Source organism: Lepidochelys olivacea (assembly GCF_965140295.1).
Source record: "Lepidochelys olivacea isolate rLepOli2 genome assembly, chromosome: 11".
Taxonomy (NCBI): Eukaryota; Metazoa; Chordata; order Testudines; family Cheloniidae; genus Lepidochelys; species Lepidochelys olivacea.
This window is the reverse complement of record NC_140421.1, coordinates 48,219,712-48,243,626: the sequence shown is the minus strand read 5'-3', so window position 1 is coordinate 48,243,626 and position 23,915 is coordinate 48,219,712. Positions and strand designations below refer to the sequence as shown.

Here is a 23,915-nt window from a genome sequence, read left to right as displayed (position 1 = left end):
GAGAGGGTTTGAGTTATGCAAGAGGGAGGAGATGTGTGAGGCATATTAAATAATGGAAGATCAGGGCGACGGTGCCAGTGATCCTACTACAACCCTGGGGAAAAAAACAGCTTGCATCAGAAACTGCACATTCAGTGAAAACTGGCTAAACAAAACAGACTACAAAGACTGGCTCGTAAAACGTGCTGATAAAGCAAATGCCTGTTTGTTATCAATGATGTTCTCAATCTTATCTATATGTGTTACTAGATACTGTAAATGACTTGAAGGGGGAGTTGCGAAGTTGCCTTGTGGTTGGAATTACATCTAGGTTTACCCTTCTGTCTCCACACAAGGTAACTCTACCTACACCCCCTCTCCCAGGAGACTAACATCCACAACAGCCTCTCCCACACCCAAGACTAACATGCACAGCAAACTGCCACCCCCAGAAACTGTAACACACACAGCACCACATACACCGTGAGTAAGGGGGCCAACCCTCCAGGATTGTCCTGGAGTCTCCAGGAATTAACAGATATAGACCTAGATCTTGCAAGTGAGTCCACTCTTGAACTCATGTGAAGCGTCACTGACTTCAATGGAACTCCACAGGGGCCCAGGATTCCACTCATGTAGATCTGCTTGCAGAATCAGGACCATGGACTTTTAGGACAAAATAAATCCTACTGAGCCTTGAGAACATTGCTGACATTACTGATAATATGCTTGAGATACGCTTTCTGGTTTAGCTTTTGATAAAAGCTCCTACTTAGATTAGTTTGCCAAAAACATACATATATGAGACACTAATACAATGGTCACCATTTAAAAATATCAATACCTACTGCTTAATATAATTAAATATACTGTGACATTTCCTAAACCCATTGTAGGAAATACTGCAAGTCAGGTTACTGGTGCCCAAAGGCAGGCATGTTATATACTTATAACAAACCTCTTAGCTCTCCCTCATTTTTAAATACACATTTATACTTGACCCACCCAAATCCTGTGTTATTTCATTTCTACTGCAAATTAAGAAAATCAGAAATGTTGAATCACGAAACCAACAATAGTGCCTGTGGTAAAGAAATTAATCTTTTAATGCTTTTCACACCTATTTATTCTTGAATTTCTCCCTTTGAGTTGTTTGTCAAATATGAGAGCTGGCAGGATAATGATGAGATGAAGAACTTTAAAGAAAAGATTACTAATTGTTTGACCATCCTGCCTCTTTTAGGTATCTCAGCTTCAACCTTCTGTTTTTGGTACTGCTTCTTTATGTCATCTCCATCTTCAGTTTTAAACCAGTTTATATTACTGGTTTGAATGGGTGTAAATGAGGGCAATATTTTGTCCTTGTTCTGTAAGGAAGTGTACACAACATTGTGGGTTTTAAGTCTGTAACCATATTCTGGGGCTTACAGAGAGTGGACAGCTTCAGGGTAGAGCACATTGGAACAGCACCCTTTGAAAAAGTAAACTCTTTTTTGAGCAGGCCTAACTATACTGTGTGTTGCAGGAGATAAAGAGGAAGAGGTAAGTTTCCCCCTCCTGTTTTGGAGACTAGTATCACTGAAAGCTCCAGCAGGAAGCACTTTCTTTATTCTTAAGGAGGCTTGTGGCTGGCCCCTGAACAGGATGCAAAGGAAGAGAAGGCTCCTTACTGTCTGGCTAACCCACAGAATTCAGTAAAAATCTGTTTGCCTTGCAAGATCAACTTAAGAACAAAACAGAGGCATTTTGTTATAAGAACAGTTTATTATCTAGATTTTACAACCAGCTAGAATGGATAAAGATTGGACGTGGTATTAAAGTAGATGGGGGAAACTATTATCTGAGCCTGCATTTTATTTTATTTTTCTATTGCTACTTTCACAGACAGTTCAATGAAAACCTACCATTCTCTTCTATCTGATATTTCAAACAAACCAGAACTTGTTTGATCATTTTCTCACCACTCTGGGGGAAAAAAATGTGTCCTTGGGCCAAATTATCTCTGAAGTCAGTGGAAGAATATCAGGGGAAAAGCTGGTCTCTTAGCAACTTGATGTCTGGACCAACAAGTGTAACAGTCCATTGAGACTAAAAAGCTGAAGAATTAACTGTGTGGGAAATGTATTTACCCTCCCCTCATACATAGATCTTTAAATTCAGAAACGACAGTTTAAGGTATGCTATGTCAGCACATTTGTTACAGTATAACCACACAGATAGTTGCATGCATTTCTCTCATTTTCTCATTTGTGATCATTTATGCTTTCATTTGCCTTTTTACTGCACTCTTGGTACTTGTGAAGCTGCTCCATGAAGCCAGGATTCGGACAGATAGCAGGTCTTGCATTTTTCACCCAAGAAAATGCTCTAGCAAAATTGAGTCCTTCTGAATTAATTAGAAAACCAATGATGATTGCGGCAGCACGAGAAACTCCTGCATTACAGTGAACCAGCACCACTCTATCCTTCAAGAGAAAACGAAACACATTAGTCATTTGAGATACCGTATTACTATCTATTATACAGGCAGTGACAGATTTCATATAACATTTCCTACTGTTTATTTTGGTTTATTAAAAGCACCTTGTCTAGCTCTAAGCATTGTATAAATATCAATAGCTACAAACAAGGATAAAGTGCCCTAAACAAAAAACTTTACGGACCAAAGCTGCTTCACAACAGCCAAGTAATAACATAAGTAGCCTCTTTTGAAGGTAAGAATCTCCCATTCTATACAAAGATCCTGAAATCAATTACACTTAAATCCCTCAAGCCATTCCTCTTCACTCCCTAAAATAGATTCCTTGCAGCTTGCCCTGAAAGTTAAGAAATCCAGGCTCTGTCAGACTAATGGTGTTGGGGAGAGCAAGTCCCAGAGTCAAGGCTCCCACAGGGAGAATGCCCTGCCACCAGCCCCATCCCTTTTAAACTAAGGAGCTGCCAATTTCAACATGGGTCTGATTTGTAGTGTGGAGAGGAACTTATCTATGTTTTGTAATCAGGCTAAAGACAAGGAAATGTGGCAAATTGTGATTGCAAAAACAGAGGCAAGTGTTTGAAAATCCTGCAGGTCCAGTCCCACATTCCTTGCACACTCAACACTCATTCATCATTATTATTTAATTGTATTATTGTCGTGCCTCGGAGCCCCAGTTTTGGACCAGGACACGGTTGTGCCAAGTACTGTACAAACTGTGAGGACTCTGGGTAGGCTGGATCAGGCTCATGAATAGCTCTGTCAAAACAGACCTTAAAGAAACATATGTAATGAATAGAAACAAATTTGCTATCTACTCTATTTTGTACTTTAATTAGGCATACATGACTAGAGATAGACCTGAGGTGCAAAATTCTGACCCTGATCCAGATCTGAACTTCCCTCAGGTTCACAGGGGTTCATTCTGGGAGTTACATTCAGGCTTGTCTCTAATTAAATAATAAATAATACTTCTTTTAAATGAACAGCCTGAACCTTGTCTGAACAACATTTTTGAACATCCTGAACAACTTTTTAAAGATGTTGCTGTTCTGATAAAAATAATGGAGATTACTTAACAATTAAAAAGGAAGCCACCATCTAGAAAAATCACAGGAAATACTTTTTATCTTTGGAACTGATGGGAAACCGAAAGACTATCAAAGTTGTTGTAAAGCAAAAAAAGTTAGTATTTACCTTACACAAACTTTGTGATGCCTGCAGCTTAGTCTGTGACCTGGCAAGAGGTCCAGTCATATGAAATATCTCATTTCCATTGAGAAAAATCACTAGCACCATTTGCTGAATGAAGACACTGAAACTGTGACAGACCTCTTAAAAGTATACATATATTCTTAATCTATATTCTAAATACCCGAAGGCCTGGTTTGACAGCCCCTTATTAATGTGTAATAAGTCAATGGAAGTTTCACTGGGGAAATAAGACCTTGTAAATGGCAAGGTTCCCATCCAGAAATTATTATATTTATTATTATTTATTATAGTATCACCTAAGGGTCCCAATCAAGATTAGGACCTTATTGTGCTAGATGCTGTACACACAGAGTAAAATTATGTTTCAAAGAGAATACAAAACAGATCAAGTGTGGGAGAAAGGAATAATTATCCCCTCTGTACAGGTGGTGAACTGAGACCAGAGAGATTAAGTGACTTGCCGAAGCTTACACAGCAAGCCTATGGAACAGCTGGGAATGTAATCTGAATCTCCTGAGTCCCAGTCTACTGCCTTAACTCCAAGACCATTCTTCCTCCCAACAAAATGCACATCCTCTTTACATTGTTTACAGTCTTGATTAACTTTTTCATATTCAGAGGAGTTCACTTCCTGGTCATGCACTGTAGCAGTGTGGTGAGCAGCTATTTTTAAAAGATATACATTTAAACGCACTGTGAGAATGTCAATGGCAAAACATATATGAGATTGCTCTTTAAGAAAGATTTTATGAGATTTTAAAACCTACATTTATTTTATTGCTAATAAAACAGTTGTTTTCTGTTCCAGTGTGCCCAGTCACAATTCAAATTAAACACTAAAAACCAATAGGCCACATTCTGGTCTCAGTTACACCACTGTAAATTAGGAGTAATTTTATTGATTTAGTGGAGTTATTCCAGATCTACACCAGCGTAACTGAGATCACTATCTAACACAAGGCTTTGAGGAAGTTATCAGGAATTAAGTTGGTAAAAATAAACAATGAAAAGGGGTAAAAATATAAACCAAAAACAGAAACAAAAAATCAGATTAATTTTTGCTAAATCACTGTAATTTCTTTAGAGTCTGCATTTAACTGATGCATCATTGAAGGGATTCAGTTTCTTCTTCTTTGTGCTAATACTCTATTGTTGCTATGCAGTTTTCTTTTCATGAGAGCTATGCTGCATACTGCAACAAATCAGATGGCTACATGCCTGGACTAGAACCAAGAACTATTAAATATGAACAAACATATGCAAAATCAATAACCCACATTTCATGATGGGCCACCTTATTCTTCCTTGCTATAACTCTACAGCTTGCTTGAACTTGGCACATTAGTCTTATTAATTTTGCATTCAACAGGAATGCAGCATAAATGTGAAAAACAGAACAATTCATATCTGCAATCTGAACTGGTTTATAAGGGTACAATCCCATGTTCCTTTCAGCCCAGTTCTCTCCTAACCCAGAATAACCTATGTAAGAGACTGCAAACACTGCAATTTTCACTGCTGAATTTCCTTGGAATTTTTCAACTAGGAAAACACAGATTGCTCCTTTCAGGAGCAGCTATGGTTCCACATGTATCTTCGGGCCAGGCAGCTGGAGGAGGTGGCCTTACTGGGGATGAGAAGCTGGGACAAAGGCATAGGGACTCTGCATGGCTTATAATAGATCCCTGGAGAACTACCATGTCTGGGGGTGGGTCCTCTCATATGACAGATAAGGCAATTTTCTGAAATATCTTTGGGAGATCTTACTCAATTAAGTTTGCATAGCTTTGGAGTCCATTGTATTATAAATACAAAGTTTATGTACTATTGTGGGATTGTATGTAACTTCTCTAGGGGGAGACATGGTCAGGGTAAACCCTGGAAGTACAGTTGTAAATATGTGGCAGACAAGAACAAACTTTTGGGACAAAGAAAGTTAAAAGGGGTTTCCTAGGTAACCTCTAAGGGGAGGTTTATGCAAATGTATCTACTCCAGTTATACATGAACACAGCCCTTTGAAGCTTCTCCCTGAAGTGCTTTGTCCTGAAACTGTGACAGACCTGATCACCTGTTACATGAGGACAAGATCAAGACCCAAACCGTATGAAGGAGAGAATCAATGATTTATTGGTGTGCTTGTTCTGAGCTAAGAGTTGCTATGAACTGCAACAACAGAAAAATCCCTTGGTAAGATTTGAAGGATTACATGGATGGTACCTGCCAGAGCCCTTGTTACAGCTGGGATTTTATCTGGTGTGTTTATTGGCATTCATGTAGGCTCTTTTTCTGTTGCACTGAATTGTGACTCACTACCTTTTTCTTGCGGGGAATGTACCTCCCCAATGCAACAATGTGGAGAGATCTTCACAAGGAAACCATGGCTGAAATCTCCTCCCCAAGACCCCTGCAGGACAGGACTGATCTGGGCTAATAAATTTAAAGTTATACATAGTAGTTATTAAATAAAAATATCACACAAAGACATTTAAATTAAGTCCTATCACCATTTAATCAAAGGATGGACTTTACATGGGTCACCTAATGTGCTTTTGAAAGTCTGCTCACTTACTTCAGTACCTAGTTGGGAGTTGAGCTCTTGAAAAATCTACCCCAGCTATGGATGCTGAAGTCTCTTGATAATCTGATCCCATTTGAACCAAGAACACAATAGACCTCAGTGGTTGTTAGTTTGGGACACTCAGTCCTTTCTTACTAGCTGTCAGTGAATTTACGAACAGTGCAGTGTTTGTTTATATTCTCTAATCCAGAAATTCTTAACCTTTTATTGAATTTTAACACAGAGTTCCTCATGGTCCACATTCCCCTTCATTAAGGCTCCCATTAATCTCCCCTCCTGCAGGTGACCAAATAATAATTCCTTAGCAATTACAGCAATTGCTTATTTAGAAAAGAAATAATAGGAGAGTTTCTAACATATTTTAGCTATCTGTCAGTGCTGTTTTGCTGCTAAAAATAGGAGGATCCATCACCATGTGACCAGCCAGCTCTCTGCAGACTACCAGCAAGTGCTCCATGGACCACAGTTTATTCTAATCCAGTGGTCTCCAACCTTTTTACGCCCAAGATCACTTTTTGAATCTAAGGGCAACTCATGATCTACCCCGCCCCATCCCCAAAACCCTGCCCTGCTCACTCCATCTGCCCATCTCTCCGTCGCTCGCTCTCCCCCACCCTCATTCACTTTCATCAGGCCTGGGCAGGGGGTTGGTGTTTGGGAGGGGGGGCAGGCTCTGGGCTGGGGCTGAGGGGTTCACAGTGTGAGAAGGGGATCTGAGCTGAGCCTGGGGAAGGGGGTTGGGGTGCAGGAGAAGGTTTGGGGTGCAGAAGGGGGCACGGGGTGCTGGCTCCGGAAGGGGTCTCAGGAATGGGGGTTAGGGTACAGCCTCCCACTGGGCAGCACTTATCTCCGGTGGCTCCCGGTCGGTGGCGGGCACAGCAAGGTTAAGACAGGCTCCCTGCCTACCCCGGCCACACACCGCTCCTGGAAGGGGCCAACAAGCCCCTGCGGCCCCTGGGGTGGGGAGGGCGGGGGGCACATGGCTCCACACGCCGCCCCTCTCCGCAAGCACGGCCAATGGGAGCTGCGTGGGCAGTGCTTGCAGGCAGGAGCAGCGCATCGAGGGAGACCCCTGCCACCCTCCACCCCCCCCGGGGCCACAGAGCCGCAGTGGCCACTTCTGGGAGCAGTGGGGGGCTGGGGTAGCCTAAGCACTCGCCACACTGAGCTACCACCGGAGATCACAATCAACTGGGAGATCCTCTAGGATCATCCAGTCGATCGCGATTGACCGGTTGGTGACCACTGTTCTAATCTAATCAAAACCTAATCTCCTGGCAGTCTAACACACAAACATCTTGCAGTATAGAAATATTAGTATTGCCATGAAAGGCTTTATGAGAATACCGCTGACTATAGAGAAGTAACCGGAAAATTAACTTCTGAAGTGGAGCAGTGACACTAAGCTGGCAAGTCTCATTTAAGAATGAAATGGAAATCGTAACTGGAAACCTGAAGGAGGTCATTAAGTGAAACCCCGTTTTAGGTAACTTGTAAAGGATATGTCAGAAAGAAAGAACACTATGTGACACAAAAGTGGATGGGGCAATGTTACCTTCCTTTATCCTAAGCTATGTAAATAATGAACATGATAGATCTGGTGGAATAATCCAGAACCAGGTTTGACTGGCAAGGCATTTTCTCTTCTTGCACTGTTAAAGTCAATGGCCTGTATGAAATATAGTAATTCAACATGTAACAGACAGAGAGGACTTTGATTATCTGTAGAGCCTACAACGCTTTTTAATAGTTCTGGCATGAGATGCAAAATCTTTTTTTTTTCCCCCTCTCTACCCTGACATTGCCTGAATTCTTGTAGAAAAAGGAATCAACCTAAAACAGAGCAAAATTCTGTTCCCAGACTTGCTTCGTAGATCTCATTTCTACAGAATGTGAGACCAGGAAATCAGAACTGAGATCAGTTTAGTGCATGTACACAGAACAGAATATCAGAAATGAAAGCTGCCATGCAGCCCTGAGAGTTTTGTCCCATTTCCTACTTTTGTTCTTTTACAGGAATTTTGACATGCAGTTAGACACTGATTCAGTAAAGCAGTTAAACACAAGCTTATGTCTATCCCTGTTCAGTAAATATTTGCTGAACAGGGATGGTTTGCAGTTACTAACGTGTGCTCTAACTATTTTTATCTTGAATTCATAGTTTTGTGTGTTTCACCTTTAAGGGAGGGTTCAAGGGACAGTAACAGGCTGAAGTATCCCTGACAACTGGAAGAAGCCAGCAAAACCCTACTGATTTCCAGGGGCACTGCCAAACTCCCTGCTTCTTCTCTGGTATGTCAAAACACTGCCTCCCTAGTGGATGAATTCTGGAAACTCTACAATGGGAAGCTTATAGAGCTTTATTTTTTCCCCTGCAGGTTTTACTCCTGGAAGAGGGATCTGGACCTATGTTAAGACTTGCTTATCAAAAAGTCACTTATTGCTCTAGATCAAATTAAGAAATACTGCACCAAAAAAAAAAAAGTAGATAACAGTAAATAATATTTGATCACTCTAAGAAAAGCATGATTGATGGTTGTTGGGTTTTTTTTTTAACCAAAGGAAACTGTATTAAGTTATTGCCACATACCCAGGATAACTAATACTATGAAATATTGATTTACCAGCATCTTGGCTTGCTCAATAAACTCAAAACATTCTGGGAAATACGATGTGATGTCAGTCTCAGGGAGATCCAGTATAGAAATGTTCTTGTATATAAAGTCATTGGGGAAGGCATTTTCAACTCCATATGCCACATTTAGGACATGAGTAACCTAAGCCAAAAAAAGGTAGTTTATGAAGACAACAAGCAAAATGGACAAGAACAAAAATAGCATTATCTATTAAGCGGACATCAGTTGGAACATCAAATAGTAGTACTCAATTTTATTCAGACATTCTGTCTGTGTTTCTGACTTGATAAAATCTTAAGTGGATTCAAAAAGATAGTCAAGTGTTAAAATGTATAAAGTGGCATTTCAGTTTTTTTCAGTCCATCTTAACAAAAGAAGAATTACGCATTAAGGTAATGATGATGTTTCAAGTAGAAAACTTCTGAAAATGAACCTTTGAGAAGTTGTTGTTGCTACAGGTTAAAGTCTGCATCTTAGGTTATCTATTTCCTTTCATAAAGAAGGCACCCAAAATCCTTTGCAAACTACTTATAGGAATCCCCTCACTTATCACATAGCCACCTCTGGGGTGGAATGAACCTACTATTTAAGAGTGCATAGCCACAGTATGTAACAGATAATGAAATAATATGAAGAATTCCATATCCAATAAACTACTAAGGGAATTTTTAGGCTGGTAGAATCTGAATAACCAAACTGAATTTGGCAAGACTGACACCTTGTAGAAAGGAGCCATGGGATCTTGAATGACTATGATTAGGCAAAAACATCCCAGCTGAATGTGGAGAGGGGCCCAAATTAAATTAAGGCTGTGAGGGTCTTCTGCTCCCTGGGTGCGCTGACTGGTGCTCTACCAGACCTTTGCCTGCTAGCAATATTAGGCACTCTGGGGAAAGATCTGGCCAATAGGCCTTCACCCTCATGCTGAATCATATAATGGAAGAGCTACTGCTTCCCCACACAGGGATGAAGAGAGAACATCTGTTCGGCAGGGGATGAAGAGAGAATATCTGTTGCCCTCACCCTAACTACACCAGCTAGCGTAAGGGTTTTAAACAAAAGAGGGGGATAGCAGAGCACAGGAGAAGAATAGAAAAAAAATTAGAGGGATAAGAGTATAAATGTATTGGGTGCTCCAAATATATTAGCCAGCCCTACAGCTGAGGAGGCAACACCTCCATCAGCAAACTATCTCCTAGATTTATGCTGGGACATTGGAGAACCGGTTAACAGTGCACTTATTGAGTCACCAGCATTGCTTACTGGAGCATGGGGCCTCATGGTACAGCAGGTACAGACTAGGCAGGACAGGGAAAAGGTGGCCTTATGCCATTTTTGCACTGTCTGAATTCTGGCCTGGCTGGAGACTACTCTAAGTTATGGCAAGGTGGCAGAAGGTTATCCATACAGTCCCTATACTGCCAGGGTATTGCCCTGCAGCAGGGGAATGCCCCCTGGAGTACATTCACTCTCATTAGACCACCAGAGACCTAGAAAGGGACCAAAGTTGGGGAAAGATTCAGGACCATATGTGTCCCATCCCCCCCTTTCCCCCCCACTTGAATATCTCCCATATGAACACTGAGCCGGCTCATTGACCCTGCTTAGTATCTGAGGACTGATGAAAACACAGTTTGAGATGCATATAATCTGTTCTATAATAAATCAAACTTTAAACAACAGCTAACCTTGACATTTCATGTTTCTTGTGAAACCCACAAACACCCATCACGACTGTATGCATGGATCAGATGCAAGCTTTTGAGTAGCAACCTCATTAAACTAGATATAACATTTTTAAAGGGAAAAGTCAGAAAACTAACATTCTCTAATGATTAAAAAAGCATTCTCACTAGCAAGTGTTAAATATAAGACAGTCTATAGTCATTATTAGGCAGTTCGTTACCCCATATTTTTTCATTGTCTCCAGATCCTGAGCAGCATCTTGTGAGCCTGTAAAGAGAAGGGACTCATTATCACACTATTTTCATAGAGCTGTCAAAATATAAACAGACAAAGCAAATATCCTACTTAATTTTAAAACAAGTTAGTTATTTGTTTCCCCCTGGGGAAAATGAGTTATTTTAATAATGCAATCTAAATATGTTTACACTGTGAATAGTGACTTCTCATCCGAGTTTAATAAATCCAACTTTCCATCTGCTTAACCGGATAAAACAACATGAGCAGAAACACAAGAGGGCAAGCATAAAGAAAGTCATATTTCAGTGTGAATGCAAAGATAGTAATCTCTTGGAACCTGATCCTGAATGGTCCTGAGCACTCTATGGAAATGTGCATCGGCGTCAACTCCAACTGACTTTCGTGGGAGCTAAGCACCCCTGGCTGGTGCTCAGGACCGTGCAGGAGCAGGCATTTAACAGGGATGCAAATTTAAATTCAAACGGTCACTCACCTAGCAGCAACCAGGGCTTAATAACGCCAACCTGCAGGTCCAAGCTAAGGTCCTGAACGTAACCACAACCGAACCCATCACTTGGCTCTGCTTCTTCCACCACCTGCATTCGGGCATCTTTCCATGTCTCTGTAATCCTCTTCCCCGTTAAAGTTGTTACCCTTGTGCATTGCTTCTTAAGATTTTTCCTGGAGAAGTTTCTGATTTCCTGAGTCAGTGAGTGCATTACATGAGCAGGCAACTTCCAGCTAGCAAGTAAGGCAGGCAAACCTAGCAGCCTGTAACTCTTCTTCTCCTTCTCGCTAACCTATGGCACGGTCTGCACCGAACGCGCAGGCTCCTTGCGGCTTGGAGTGGGCAGGCAGACGAGAAGGCTACCACCTTAAGCCTCAGTTTTCTAAAAAGGCTGTGCAAGACAGCTTTTGATTGGTCATACAAAAGCGTTCCCCTATTGGTTTACAATCTCTTCTTCCTGTTAGTTAGCTGTCAATCCGTGGCACTCAGGGCACCAATGAAAAATAGCTCTGAGCAATCATTATGTTTTCATCTGACCACGCTGGTTACTTGTCTGTATTCTAGTTGCTTTTGGTTAGTTGACTGTGTCCACTGCTACAGAAGTGTTATTTGTAAAATAGTTGGGGAAGCTGTCAAATTGGATTGTGATTTATAATGTTTTAATTTAAAATATTTTCAGATGAAGTCAGGGCTTGTCAACATTCCAAGTCCACAGGCCTGGAGACTGAACTCCGCTATTTTCCTGTGTTACAGAAAGGTGGGCAACAGAGCTGGTTGGGAAGTGATTTCTTTCTCCATGAAAAATGTTGACAAGTGTAGGGGAGAAAATCATTGGGTTGAAACTTTTCTACAAAATCGTTCAGGTTTTCACTGCAAAACTTTTTTCCCTGGGTTTTGGTTTTTAACAGATCAGTTTTCAGCAACATAAAGCCAAAAACTTGGGGCAGTCGAGCAACATTTTTTTATTTTAGTGGAAACTAGTCTGACTAACTGAAATGTTTCAGGTTTTGGTTGCTGGAGTTTGCGGTTCTTTGCTTTCCAAGAGAAACTCAACCAATTTCTTCAAAAATAGCCATTTCATGTGGAAATTTGCTTTTAGACAAAAGCCCCATTTTTTGTCCAATGAACATTTTTGACCAGGTATGTATGTGAGCTTCTCCATACTGCCTCACCAGTCTGTAATCTGCCTGCTTTTAGAGTATCATTTTGGTTTTGGGAGTGAACTACATCCACCCTGATTGTATTGGCCCTGTCAACACTGGTTCTCCACTTGTGACGTAACTCCCGTCTCTTCATGTGTCAGCATAACAATGCCTGCATCTGTAATTTTCACTCCATGCATCTGAAGAAGTGGGTTTTCCACCCATGAAAGTTTATGCCCAAATAAATCTGTTAGTCATTAAGGTGCCACTGGACTCTTTGTTGTTTTTGTGGATACAGACTAACACAGCTGCCCCCTGATACTTGACATTTTGTTTAAGTTGCTGTTGCTGTCAATGGTTGGCTGGAGATATATATTTTTGCTTGTATGCCCTGACTGCTAAGATGTGCATCCAGGTAGTTTGTATAAATTAGGAGAGAAGTTCTTTATGACAGTGTGTGGCCAAGGATGGTTCCAAAAAAAAAAAAAAAAGCTTGCAGAAACTACTGGTGTTAATTTGCAGTGTAACCTGGTGTCTGAACCATAATAATTTAAACAGAGTCTTCACTGCAGCTCCAACTATAGTAATTGGAAAAATCCCATGGCTGCAAGAAAGAAACCCCTAAGAACCAAAATGGAATAGTTATGAAGACTGATTTTATATTTCAGTATTTCTCTCCAGAATCTTATGGAGCCGACACCAAAAACATGAGCAGGGTGAGACTCTTTTGCTTACAACACTGATGTAATCATAGTGAGAGATAGAAATGGGAGGGGTAAGGATGTTCTCATCTCTGATCTCCCCCTTACTCACTCTCATACACTCACACAAATACACATACATTTTCAGGCATTCTGATTGGAGGGTATATTTGTGGGGCTGTTCTGCCCCCGGACAAGATTCCACACCATAGTTTTACCATTTATTTTAGTTGGGCCAGGGTAGCATTTCAAATTCTAAACTAATTCAGGAAATAAGGACCTAATTTTGCAATGCATACTTAAGCAGGCCCTTTGAAATTAATGGAAACCCAGGAGTAGGGCTGGAGCTGGACATTTGCCTGTCCTAGGAACCCCTATCCCCAAAAGTTGTCCTAGGGAGGTGACTGGGCTGGAGCTGCATTGGTGTTTTGGCTCCTGGTCCCAGCTTATGATGTGGGGTGCCTTTAAAGGGGTAGAAAAAAACCTTTGGTGAGAGGGGTTGGGCCAGAAGTGCCCCTAAAAGAATCAGCCCATGTGACCTATGACATCTGCCTTGTGTGCGTGAAAGGCCTATTTATGTGAGTAAGAGTCTGCAACATTGGGCCCTAAACCTTTTAACCCTCCATCTTTCTGACTGAATGAAACCAAAACAAAAACCCTGCAAGTGTTTACCATCCAGGCTTAACATCTGATTCAGAGTCTCCATTTTGAGTAAAGGTATTTTGGGGAGGGGGGGTTAACATAAACTCAGCCAATGTGTAGCTGACTAATTGAAGGCATGTCTACTGTTAGGAATGTGTATAATTGCTGCAGCTGCAATTAGCCACCAGATGTCAGCAGTACTCATGAAATTGCTGTTTTTAGTTTATGGAAAGGGATGAATGTGCTGCAAAGTGTGCGTATATGAACAATATAGTTGTCATGCTCTGGGATCTGCATCATGAGCACTGGAGTCATACAAGATGTGGTATGACTTGTAACTATGGTAACTATTTCAGCATTGAATGCCTCTGTGAACAAAAGTCCATAAATAATCTAATAATCCATACCCAGTTTTTGCAGACAGATGATCTAATCCTTTGAGGTGCAGAGCACTTTCTGCAAGCTGATAAAATGCCTTCAACTCCCATTGAAGTCAGTGGGTGTTGCAAGCATTTTGCAAGATTAATCAGTTACTGTGGCAGAGAGAAAAATAGATTTTTAAAAAGCCATCTTGATGCCCTGGCTGATCCACAGCATTGATAATGGACTTGTGTGAACCTGCAAAGAGAAACATATCAACAATGAGTATTGTTAGCGATTGTGTAATTCATATTTGTTTCATTTTCACATGGGTGGCTCAGTTTCACTCTTACATTTTCTAATGGTGGATTTCCTCTCTCTGTGTTTACAATGACATTAACTTGATTCTATCTACATGGTTCAGTAGATCAGTGAAGCAGTAGTTTACAGAATTGTATAGAGTAATTGCATATCTAATGCTAGGGCAAGATGGAGGGCAATTCAGAGCATAAAGAATTAGAAGGCATTAATCCCCTTCTAATTTTTTGAAGTGCTGAACTGTGGCTGAACTGTGGCCAATATGCTGTTTAATCCAAGACGAACTATTAAAACAGAAATGTTAAAGCACAGATTAAAAACAATCAAAATATATTAAAACATCATAAGTTACCTCAAATTCAGTGTATATTTTTGCAATATTAGATGGCCTTGTACTTTGTCTAAAAATAAATGAACCATGTAACTACTCCTTTCACTGCAGAAATACTATTTGAGTTTTCAACTCCATGAATGTTTCTGATTCATGCAGGCTAAAGATTAATGACTGTGTTTGAATATTTTCACCTAATGGTAGGTTTTTATGTTCATAGGTACAAGCTTTACTTCCCTGTGCATGATGGCACATATTTTTTATGGAGCTGATGAATGTGTAAGATTTTGTTAACAGCTGAAAAGTTTGTGAAGTTTTATAAATTGGACTAAATTTACATAATAAAAAGAAACCCCTTAACATTGTTATCATCTGCTATTTAAATGGCAGTGTTTCTAGCCCATCATTTACTGGCCAGAGTATGAAGAGTGTTGGAGCAGGTTGTTTTTTAAAGCCCACGGTGGTCCAAAACTTTCAAAGAAATTATTGTCTACTTCAAGAGATCTCTCCCTGGAAGGAAAACAATCTACAGTTTTTAAGGCCCAGTAGCCAGCCCCTGCTCCTGATGGCAGATTAAGATATACACTGCAGAAAACACATTTTCAGAGATCAAATTTAAAAGGAGTTCTCAAATTTAGTAAAATGGAGTGCTGAAATCCATGGGTCTTCCCTCTGGTAAGCCATCATGGGTCTGCCTGTCTCAGTGCTGAATGCACCAGTTGGCATTCAGCTCTCTTTTCCTGAGAGCAGAAACAGTTAATTAACATCAGTAATGTGGATTTTTGGAGTATTTGGGCCTTGCTACCTAAGTGGAAAATCACAAGGACTACAGTCTCCTTCATTGTTAGTAAGTTCAACGAGTAAAAAAGGACGTGTACAAACAGAGGGGCATATGTTAGATATTAGTCTCTATTTAAAAAAAAAAAGTTAACAAGCAAATAAAACTTCTCTAAATCACCACATGATCTTATTGTTATCACGCTGGTATTTCCTCCCTCAGCTCTTCCCTTTGGTTTTTGTGAAAGTAGAATGAATTATATTGAAATTATAATTCATTAAAGAAATGCTGCTTGAAGAGTTTGTTGAAATATAGTTGTCAGGAAGAGAAACATTGAGGAGTGTGAAACAATGGGACCTCAAACTAATTAACTTTGAGCTCCTACTGAGCTAGGAGATTGGTAAACGTTAGTATGCAAATAAGATATGTATGTATATTTGTCAGTTTCTGCTTCCTTTTGTCTCCTATGTTAAATTGGCCTTGGCTTATCTGTATAAATAAGTTAGCTTGAGCTTTTGCAGAAGGCTCACATATATCTGGGTGCATTGGCAAAGCGCTTTGCTAATAAACAGACTGGTCTGACAAATTCAGTGAGTCTTGAATCTGACTTTGACATTTTCATCTCCTCCTGTGATCCAGGTCTTCATTTAGGTCCAGATTCTCCTGCCTTTACTCATTATAAATAGTATCCCATCAGTGTGAATAAAGGGGGCAGAATCTGACCCTTCGATTGTAAATTCTTCTAGGCAGAGACTCTGCACATGATTCTTATATCACGCTGGTGTAAATCAGAAGTAACTCCCCTGAAGTTAATAGAGCTATACTGATGTAAAACGAGCATAAGGGAGATCATCATGAGACTTTCCAAGTAGCTGACTTGGAAAAGCCAGCAGTGCAGTCTGAAGAATCAATATGGTAGATGATTAAAGTTTGCTGTACACACAGAATTAAAGAGCAGATTCTCCTCTCACTTATAACATTGAAGACAAGGGGAGAATCAAAGCCTAACTGATGGTTTACCTATTTGAAATCTTAGCTCTTGTGGTAGGATGATTTAAACTGCATTCCCTGTGGATGGACCATTCCCCATGGAAAATCCTTTTATGTGTTTTTAGGGAAGTGGAAGGAGTGGATTAAGACTAAATAGGTCCTACCACCACATGTATGGTATGGTATGTTTAGTCTTGAGAAAAGAGGACCTGATAATCCTCTTCAAATATGTTAAGTGCTGTTATAAGGGATGGTGATCAGGTGTTCTCCATATCCACGGAAGGTAGGACAAGAAGTAATCAGCCTACTCTGCAGCAAAGGTGATTTAGGTTAGATATTGGAAACTTGCTAACTATAAGGATAAATAAGTACCAGAATACGCTTCAAAGGGAGCTTGTTGAATCCCGGTTGTTGGAGGTTTTTAAGAACAGGTTACACCAACACCTTTCAGGGACAATCTAGGGTTACTTGATCTTACCTCAGCACAAAGGGCTGGACTTGATGACTTTTTGAGGTCCCTTCCAGCCCTACATTTCGCCCATCAAAGTCAATGAAAAGGATCCTATCAACTTCAATGTGCTTTGGATCCAGGCCCTTACTGGGTGCTGACAACATGTTCAGTGCTGTACAGGCCACCCATTAGACAGAGCCCGTCCAGAAAAAATTACAATCTAATTATTTTGGTCTTCTTTCACCACTACCCACAATACACCAGTTTATTTCTAAACACTCCAATGACACTGTCTCTGTGTTGTGCTAGACACTTTCATCTCACCACAGGTAACTGAGCACCAGTACATCCTCTTGGGACTGGGGAACAGTTCCTGTATCTGTCTCTCCCTGATTCAGTGCCTCTTACAAAAGTTCAGATGAAACTGGCTTCATGCTATCTTCAGCATAATTCTTTGGTTCATACATTTGGTTGTTGTTGGACTAGATAGTCCTTGCATTAAGTCCCTGCTGGAAACTCCTTCATCTGTATCTCCTCATGAAAGGTCCCAATCTCTTCACCAGTCTTTCACATCAGTGTGATAGCTTGAAAGGTGATACCCCTAGTTTGTGAATGAAGACTTTCTTCCCTGATCTTCTGGAGGTGGAAAGACTTATTGATGTCAATGGAATTTACGTGCCTAACTCCCTTAAGCACTTTTTAACACCCCACTGGGCTCCTATCTGCATCCTTAGATTCCTAAAATACCTTTGGAAATCTGGCCCTAAATTCCTCTGCCTTTTTCCAATTATATGTTAGCAACCGTATTTATAGAGTATTTATGCTCTAGCATGTCATAAAGTTATGATGCACAGCAGCAAAACCTGATAGTAGTATATGTAAACCATTTATATATAAGACCTATAACCATAATAAATCATTCTCAGTCCTTATTATGACATTACAGCAATTCTCCATTTTCCAGTCAAGTGATTAACACAGATGGAAGAGCCCAGCATTCTAAAAGCTAAAATTTCCATAGGATCACTTTCCATTTTAATTACAAAAATATTTTTTCGCTCTACAGCTCTGCCTGTGTGTTCCAGCAGAATACATTCTGCAAAAGACCAGAGTAAACTCACAACTAGTCTGTAGTATTTATGGGTCAAAAACCACCACGATAAGTTAGCCTTTGACGATGATGATAACGTATCAGCAAAGGCACGGTTGGATTTTTTGTTTTAAGTCTTTGGGAATTGCTGGGGGGAGTGAGATGTCACAGAGGCTTGGCCCAGCCTCCCCTTTGGTGTGATGGAGGGGCCGCTGGGTCAAATTTCAGTGAATGGCATTGCCACCTAGAGCACAAGGTCACAGAACCAGTCCCCCCTGCCAATGTGCATACATTAGACGTGCGCCATGTGTAATATGTGCGCAGTTGCGGGCACCATTGTATGCAGAAACATTTCAAGTGCAATTGAAAGTGTTTGGAAAGCAAAATTTCCATAAAGTTAATAATGTTGTCGAAGCACATGGGACATTTCAAGAAAATCAGGTGATGTGGCAGATGGTGATCAGAACACCTACATCCACCATAACAGAGATCAGCGTACAATGACGTATCCGGCGAGTCAAATTGCAAAGTACTGGCTCTCACAAAAGTCACAGTGATTTCAATGAGAGTTTTGCCTAGGGCCTGAGAAAGGATTTTAGAATGTGGTCTTTTATTTTTGCTAATATTGTAAAAGTTTATGCATCATAATAAATACTTACAAAGTTCTGTGAAGTGAGGAGGCACAGCCTTTCAACAGCTACAGTCCTGGGTTCAGTTCATGACATGGGTCAAAGATGAAGTAAAATATTTTAGCCTTACACTAGTATTTTTGTGAACACTATACACAGAACCGTCTGATGACTTGGTACTAGACTTCCATATCAGACTATCTATATCTAATGAATGGAAAAGCTAAGATCTTGCAGGTCGGGTCTGTTAGGTATGATGCCATCCTCCCTGTACAGGAATGACCCATATTAGAGAGTGGAGACACCATGTGATTCAACTCACAGAATTTTTTTACCATTTTTCCATTGGGGGAAGGAGCAGGTGTACAGATGCTCTTGGTCACCAGCTGATCCTGAGGTGTAAGGTTCCATTAGCCTAATGGGACAGCACCCCCAGCAACTCCTTCACAGACAGTATTCTCACTCATTAGAAGGTTGTTCTGCAAGATGAAGCTCAAGAATAATCCATTCCCTATGTAAAAATAGTCTACATAAAGGAGGAATCTTTGCCCTAAATTAGGAATTTGTTCACGTGAGTTAAATATGCTATGAGATCCAGGGTTCCATCATTTAACACCCAATATATTATAAATAACACCCACTATGTTTTTCATAGTGTTACACCTGCAGGCTATCAATTTTGTAAAATGTAAAACCCGATTCAGTTGTCTTTCCAAATAAAAAGTGAATTTTACAAAGTGTAAGGCCAAAGATGAAAGGTTTCTGAAAACTCTAGATCCAGCAGAAATAATCAGTTTCAGAAGATCATCCACTGGTAACAGTTAAAAACAGAACTGGTATAAATCTCAGAATTAATTATTTTCATTTCTTTAAAAAACATAATAAAATATGTATTACCATTTCACACATTGCTTTTTATCCAACTGTGAATTTTGTTTAAATTGAAAAAAATATTTAAGATGCAGAAAAATCAGCCCTTTAATTTAATTTATGAAAACAGTATTACATTTAGTTCTTCAGTATCTAGTGCTCTACTTAATATGCCCGTGTATGCAATCATATAACGTTCCTCCAGGGAATAAACCACTAGATTATCAGCACTTTTTAAAATTAGAAACTCAGTCTCTCTGCAGTACAATTACAGTAGTTAGATTACCAATAGCAGTACTTGCTGCAGCTTACCGGAGAGAACAGTTATCTAAGATGCTTGACTAACAAAGATGATGGATCAGAAAAATACCCAAAAACTGTTCATGGTGAACGAGCTTTTTTCTTTTTACACAAAATATTGGGTTTAAAAGTAAATAATAAAGCATGTAAAAATGAGCAAAAATTATGTTAAAATAATTAAGAAGTAAATCTTAGCAAAATAGACACTTAGAGTAGGATATAATTGTTTAAAGTTTCCTCATAACCAAGCTCACATTTGTCTTCGTTCACAGTACTGATCAGCTCTAGGTTGAGGAGTCGAGGATCAGCTAGTAATAGGGCTGAACGTATTAAGGGTGTGACCCTGTCATCAGCTCTACTACCACAATCCTCTGTGCTGTGTGGAGCACATCAGCCTCAAAGAGGCTGTAGTAGGGTTGACTCTGGCAGCACTTGAATGGGATGCTGCAGGAGGCAGCGTTGGAGACTTAGTAGATGTCCTCTCCAATACGTTGCTGAGGAAGAAGGTGGAAAACTGTGCTGCTGTAGGTGCTTTCTTACCAATGAGATATAAAGTGACCTAAACTGGAGGTCCTGAACACTTAAGGCCATTACTTGTGGGTAGGTTTTCCAACCCTCCCAGTTTTGCCGGAAGTCTCCCAGAATCTGGCTCTGTCTCCCAGAGGCTACTGAAGCCAATCCGGGAGATTTCAGGCTGCTAAAAATCTGGTGGTGCAGCGGGGTTAAGGCAGGCTCCCTGCCTGCCCTGGCCCTGTGCCGCTCCCAGAAGCAGGCAGCATGTCCCTGCAGCCCCTGGGGGGCGGGAGGGCAGGGGTCTTCATGCGCTGCCCGCACCCCGAGCGCCAACTCTGCAGCTCTCATTAGCTGGGAAATACGGCCGAAGGGAGTTGTGGGGACAGGGCCTGCAGGCAGGGGCAGCGCGCAGAGCCCCCTAGCCCTCTCCACCCCCCAGGGGCCACAGAGACATGCTGGCCGCGTCCAGGAGTGGTGCACGGAGGGGGCAGTGTGTGTAGCCCCCTGGCTCCGCTTACCTTGGGCAGCTCCCAGTTGGCGGGGCTAAGGCAGGCTTTGCCCCCACAGCTCCCATGGGCCACAGTTCCTTTTAAATTTGGGGTAAGTTGGACAATAAGGGCCTGTTCACTGGCTTTGGCTAAGACTCCTTTGGACCATTCCAGTGGTGCAATGGGACTTAAAGCTATCTTAGAGAGACAACTGAGGATTCCCCAGAAGAAGGGGAATTCCTTGGTTGTCCAAAGTGTGGCGGTTCAATGACAAGACAGCTCAGAGCTTTTAGCAAGCAAGCGGCTGGTCTGCTAACAGGCTTCCCTTTATTCTTTCTCTCCCCCCGCGCATTACATTCTCCAACAGATAAAAGGAATACACTGGCTTTGTTTAACATTCTTATTTACCAGTTTCTATCTACCGCATTCCTTGCTCTCGGGCCTTGAGCCCAGTCCTGGGAGGCTTCCCACGGTTCATGTCATCTGGGCGAGATTCCAAGGTTGATGCCCTTGAAAGGAGCTGTGTGTGCACAGGTCCAGCACAACACTCCGGGTGTGCCCTGAATGTTGCCAAGCGCATAAACCTTGTATGAATCCTACATCCCCTCCTTTTCTGTTTATTTGTGCTCGGCCATCTCATGGTAGCCATCGATTTGCTTTTGCAAGCCAATTAACTCCCAGATAGACAAGGTCATAACTCGTGGAGCCTGCCAGGGCGGTTCTCGACAAAGCCTTAACAAAAAGGAAATACATTGCACACAGCAACAGCAAAAAATAAGCTCAAGAAAGTAAAGTGTAATTGGCCGGGCCCCAATTAGCCATGCTAGAGTACTGGGAAGAGAGGTTAGCGTAAGCAGCGAGCATCATCTTATTTCCAGTTTCCTCAGGGTGATGACATACTGGAATAAGGCACGTACCTAACAATTCTTCAGCTGCTACAAAATCAAATAAACAAAAGTGGGTAACATTTGCTATTGAAGCCAATCTTTCCCATAGGTTATATGTCATTCGGGCTCGTAACGGAGAAAGCGCTCCCGAGCCAACCCCTACAGGAAATAGCAGGCACAAAAGGCATACAATCAATACAGAATTAGCAGTAATTTGGGCAAGAATTGCCACAAACAAAGTCTCAGAAGTCTCTGGCTGTTGGTTTGCTGCCAGTCTTCGTTGAGCCGCGGCAACCAATGCTTTTACTGCTCCCCATGTCACGGGCTGGCTTGGGATGCTACGCCTCCTCCGTTTCCGTCCCGCCATTGTCGACCTGGGAGGCATTGCGTTCTCCTCCAAGGTCAGCTGAAACTCCGGTATGGGGTTTGACAGCCCCTGGTGCCACGCCATGCTGTTTCAGTGCCAGTCGCACACACCGGGCCGGAACCCACAACGGTCCTGCAGGGAGAGACACAGCAGCATATCCCCGACCCCAAGTGATTAGAGGTACTGGGCCCAACCATTGTGGATCGGGCAGCTGACGGTAATAGACACGCGGTCTTTCCAGTACCTCGGATTTGTGAAAATGCCAATCCGTGGGGGTCTGCTGATCTGCGTTCAGCGTTAAATTATTTAAAGTGAACAAAAGGATATGCAATTGTTGCTGAATGTCTCCTAAGGTTCGGAGACGCAGCTCCCCTTGCTTTAATTGTTTGTCGAGCAAGGTTTTTAGCGTGCGATTTGCACGTTCAACAATGGACCGTGGAATTATAAGGGATCCTGTGTGTGAGACAGACGTCCCATTGTGCACAAAAGATGGAGAGGGCTGTGGAGCAATAGGCTGGGGCATTATCTGTTTTTATCTGGCTTGGGCGACCCATAACAGGAAAACAGGCTAGCAAATGGTGAATAACTTTGGGATTGGCTTCCCCACGCTGTGGGGTCGCCCAGAGGAATCCCGAATAAGTATCAACTGAAACATGTAAAAACAAATAGGGACGGAATTGTGGCACGTGAGTGACATCCATTTGCCACAGCTGATTCGCTGCGGTACCTCTGGGGTTAATGGCATAAGAAAAGGTAGGGGCAGCAGCGGCACAGTGGGGGCAGGAACGAACAATAAAACGTGCATGATCAGCAGGAATGTGAAACTGCCGGGCCAAAACAGAGGCAGACTGATTGAAAAAAGGAATGGCTTTCAATGGGGTCAGAAAAAAAGGGAATTTACCTGACCACGTAATGCGCGATCGGCACGCGCATTGCCTTCAGTGAGTAGCCCAGGCAGAGGGGTATGACTGCAAATATGAGCAACAAAGTAATGGAAATTACGAGTGGTGATGAGATAAGGACAAAAACAGGCGAAGAAGGTCCACATCGACCTGAGGGGTAATAAGGGCAAGGGGTAAATGATCAATTACCTGATAAACATAATGCGTGTCCACAATCAAATTAAAGGGACAATCACCAAAAAGTTAAAAGGCCAAAATAACAGCAGCTAATTCCAAGGACTAGTAAAGCTCTCCAAGCACTGTGCATGCAAATATTATTGTACAAGTGAATGAAGCACTTTCAGCTTTTCTAGGGGGAGGGGCCACTGGTCAATCCATACGGGCTCTAAGGATTGCCATACTAATGGTAATGCGGATGGCAAGGTGGGTGAGGGAGGATTTCGGGCCATTATATATTAATATTGAGGGTGGTGTCCAGCTTTGTAAGTAAGTCACGGCCCCAAATATTGAGGTGGACAGGGAGTACAAAAGGGCGGATTGTAGCAAGGGCACGGCCTCCTGGTTTAGAGACCGTGACCCAAGACAAACTTTGGCGCCCGGGTTTGCTACCCTCAATCCCCCACAACTCTTTAGAAGGAACTGTTGGCCAACTGACCGGCCACTCCGGATCACGAATCACCGTAACGTCAGCTCCAGTGTCCACCAGCCCTGTAAAAGGAACATTATTTAAGAGAAGTGTTAACAGGTTTCGAGGGGCGGACTGACATTGTTAGAGCAACAAGTGGAGAGGACGTGTTGTGAGATGGCGACTGAGCCAGAGTTGATCCAAAGCCGCCTCCG

At 41.8% G+C, this 23,915-nt stretch overlaps 1 protein-coding gene across 2 annotated transcripts; it reads right to left on the bottom strand.

Annotated features, from left to right (window-relative positions):
• Nucleotides 1-1,740: 1,740 nt before the first annotated feature.
• On the bottom strand, nucleotides 1,741-11,698 carry DUSP19 (dual specificity phosphatase 19). Of its 2 annotated transcripts, XM_084644054.1 has the most exons (4): nucleotides 11,302-11,696; nucleotides 10,792-10,838; nucleotides 8,874-9,026; nucleotides 1,743-2,444 (listed from the first exon to the last, which is right to left on the bottom strand). In XM_084644054.1, the coding sequence occupies exons 1-4, from the start codon at nucleotides 11,525-11,527 to the stop codon at nucleotides 2,223-2,225; spliced, it is 648 nt and encodes a 215-aa protein (XP_084500180.1). In that variant the 5' UTR covers nucleotides 11,528-11,696; the 3' UTR covers nucleotides 1,743-2,222. The 2 variants fall into 2 exon arrangements, with proteins under 2 accessions (XP_084500181.1, XP_084500180.1); XM_084644055.1 differs by lacking the exon at nucleotides 8,874-9,026 and having other exon boundaries at nucleotides 1,741-2,444; nucleotides 11,302-11,698.
• Nucleotides 11,699-23,915: the final 12,217 nt, after the last annotated feature.

Excerpts from the sequence above, each read along its gene's own strand:
- DUSP19 (XM_084644054.1), bottom strand. The coding sequence starts at position 11,527 with ATGCACTCACTGACTCAGGAAATCAGAAACTTCTCCAGGAAAAATCTT. Across the intron at positions 10,839-11,301 it reads TAAGCCCTGGTTGCTGCTAG|GCTCACAAGATGCTGCTCAG; the intron begins GTGAGTGACCGT and ends TTCTCTTTACAG. Across the intron at positions 2,445-8,873 it reads TTGAGCAAGCCAAGATGCTG|GATAGAGTGGTGCTGGTTCA; the intron begins GTAAATCAATAT and ends TTTCTCTTGAAG.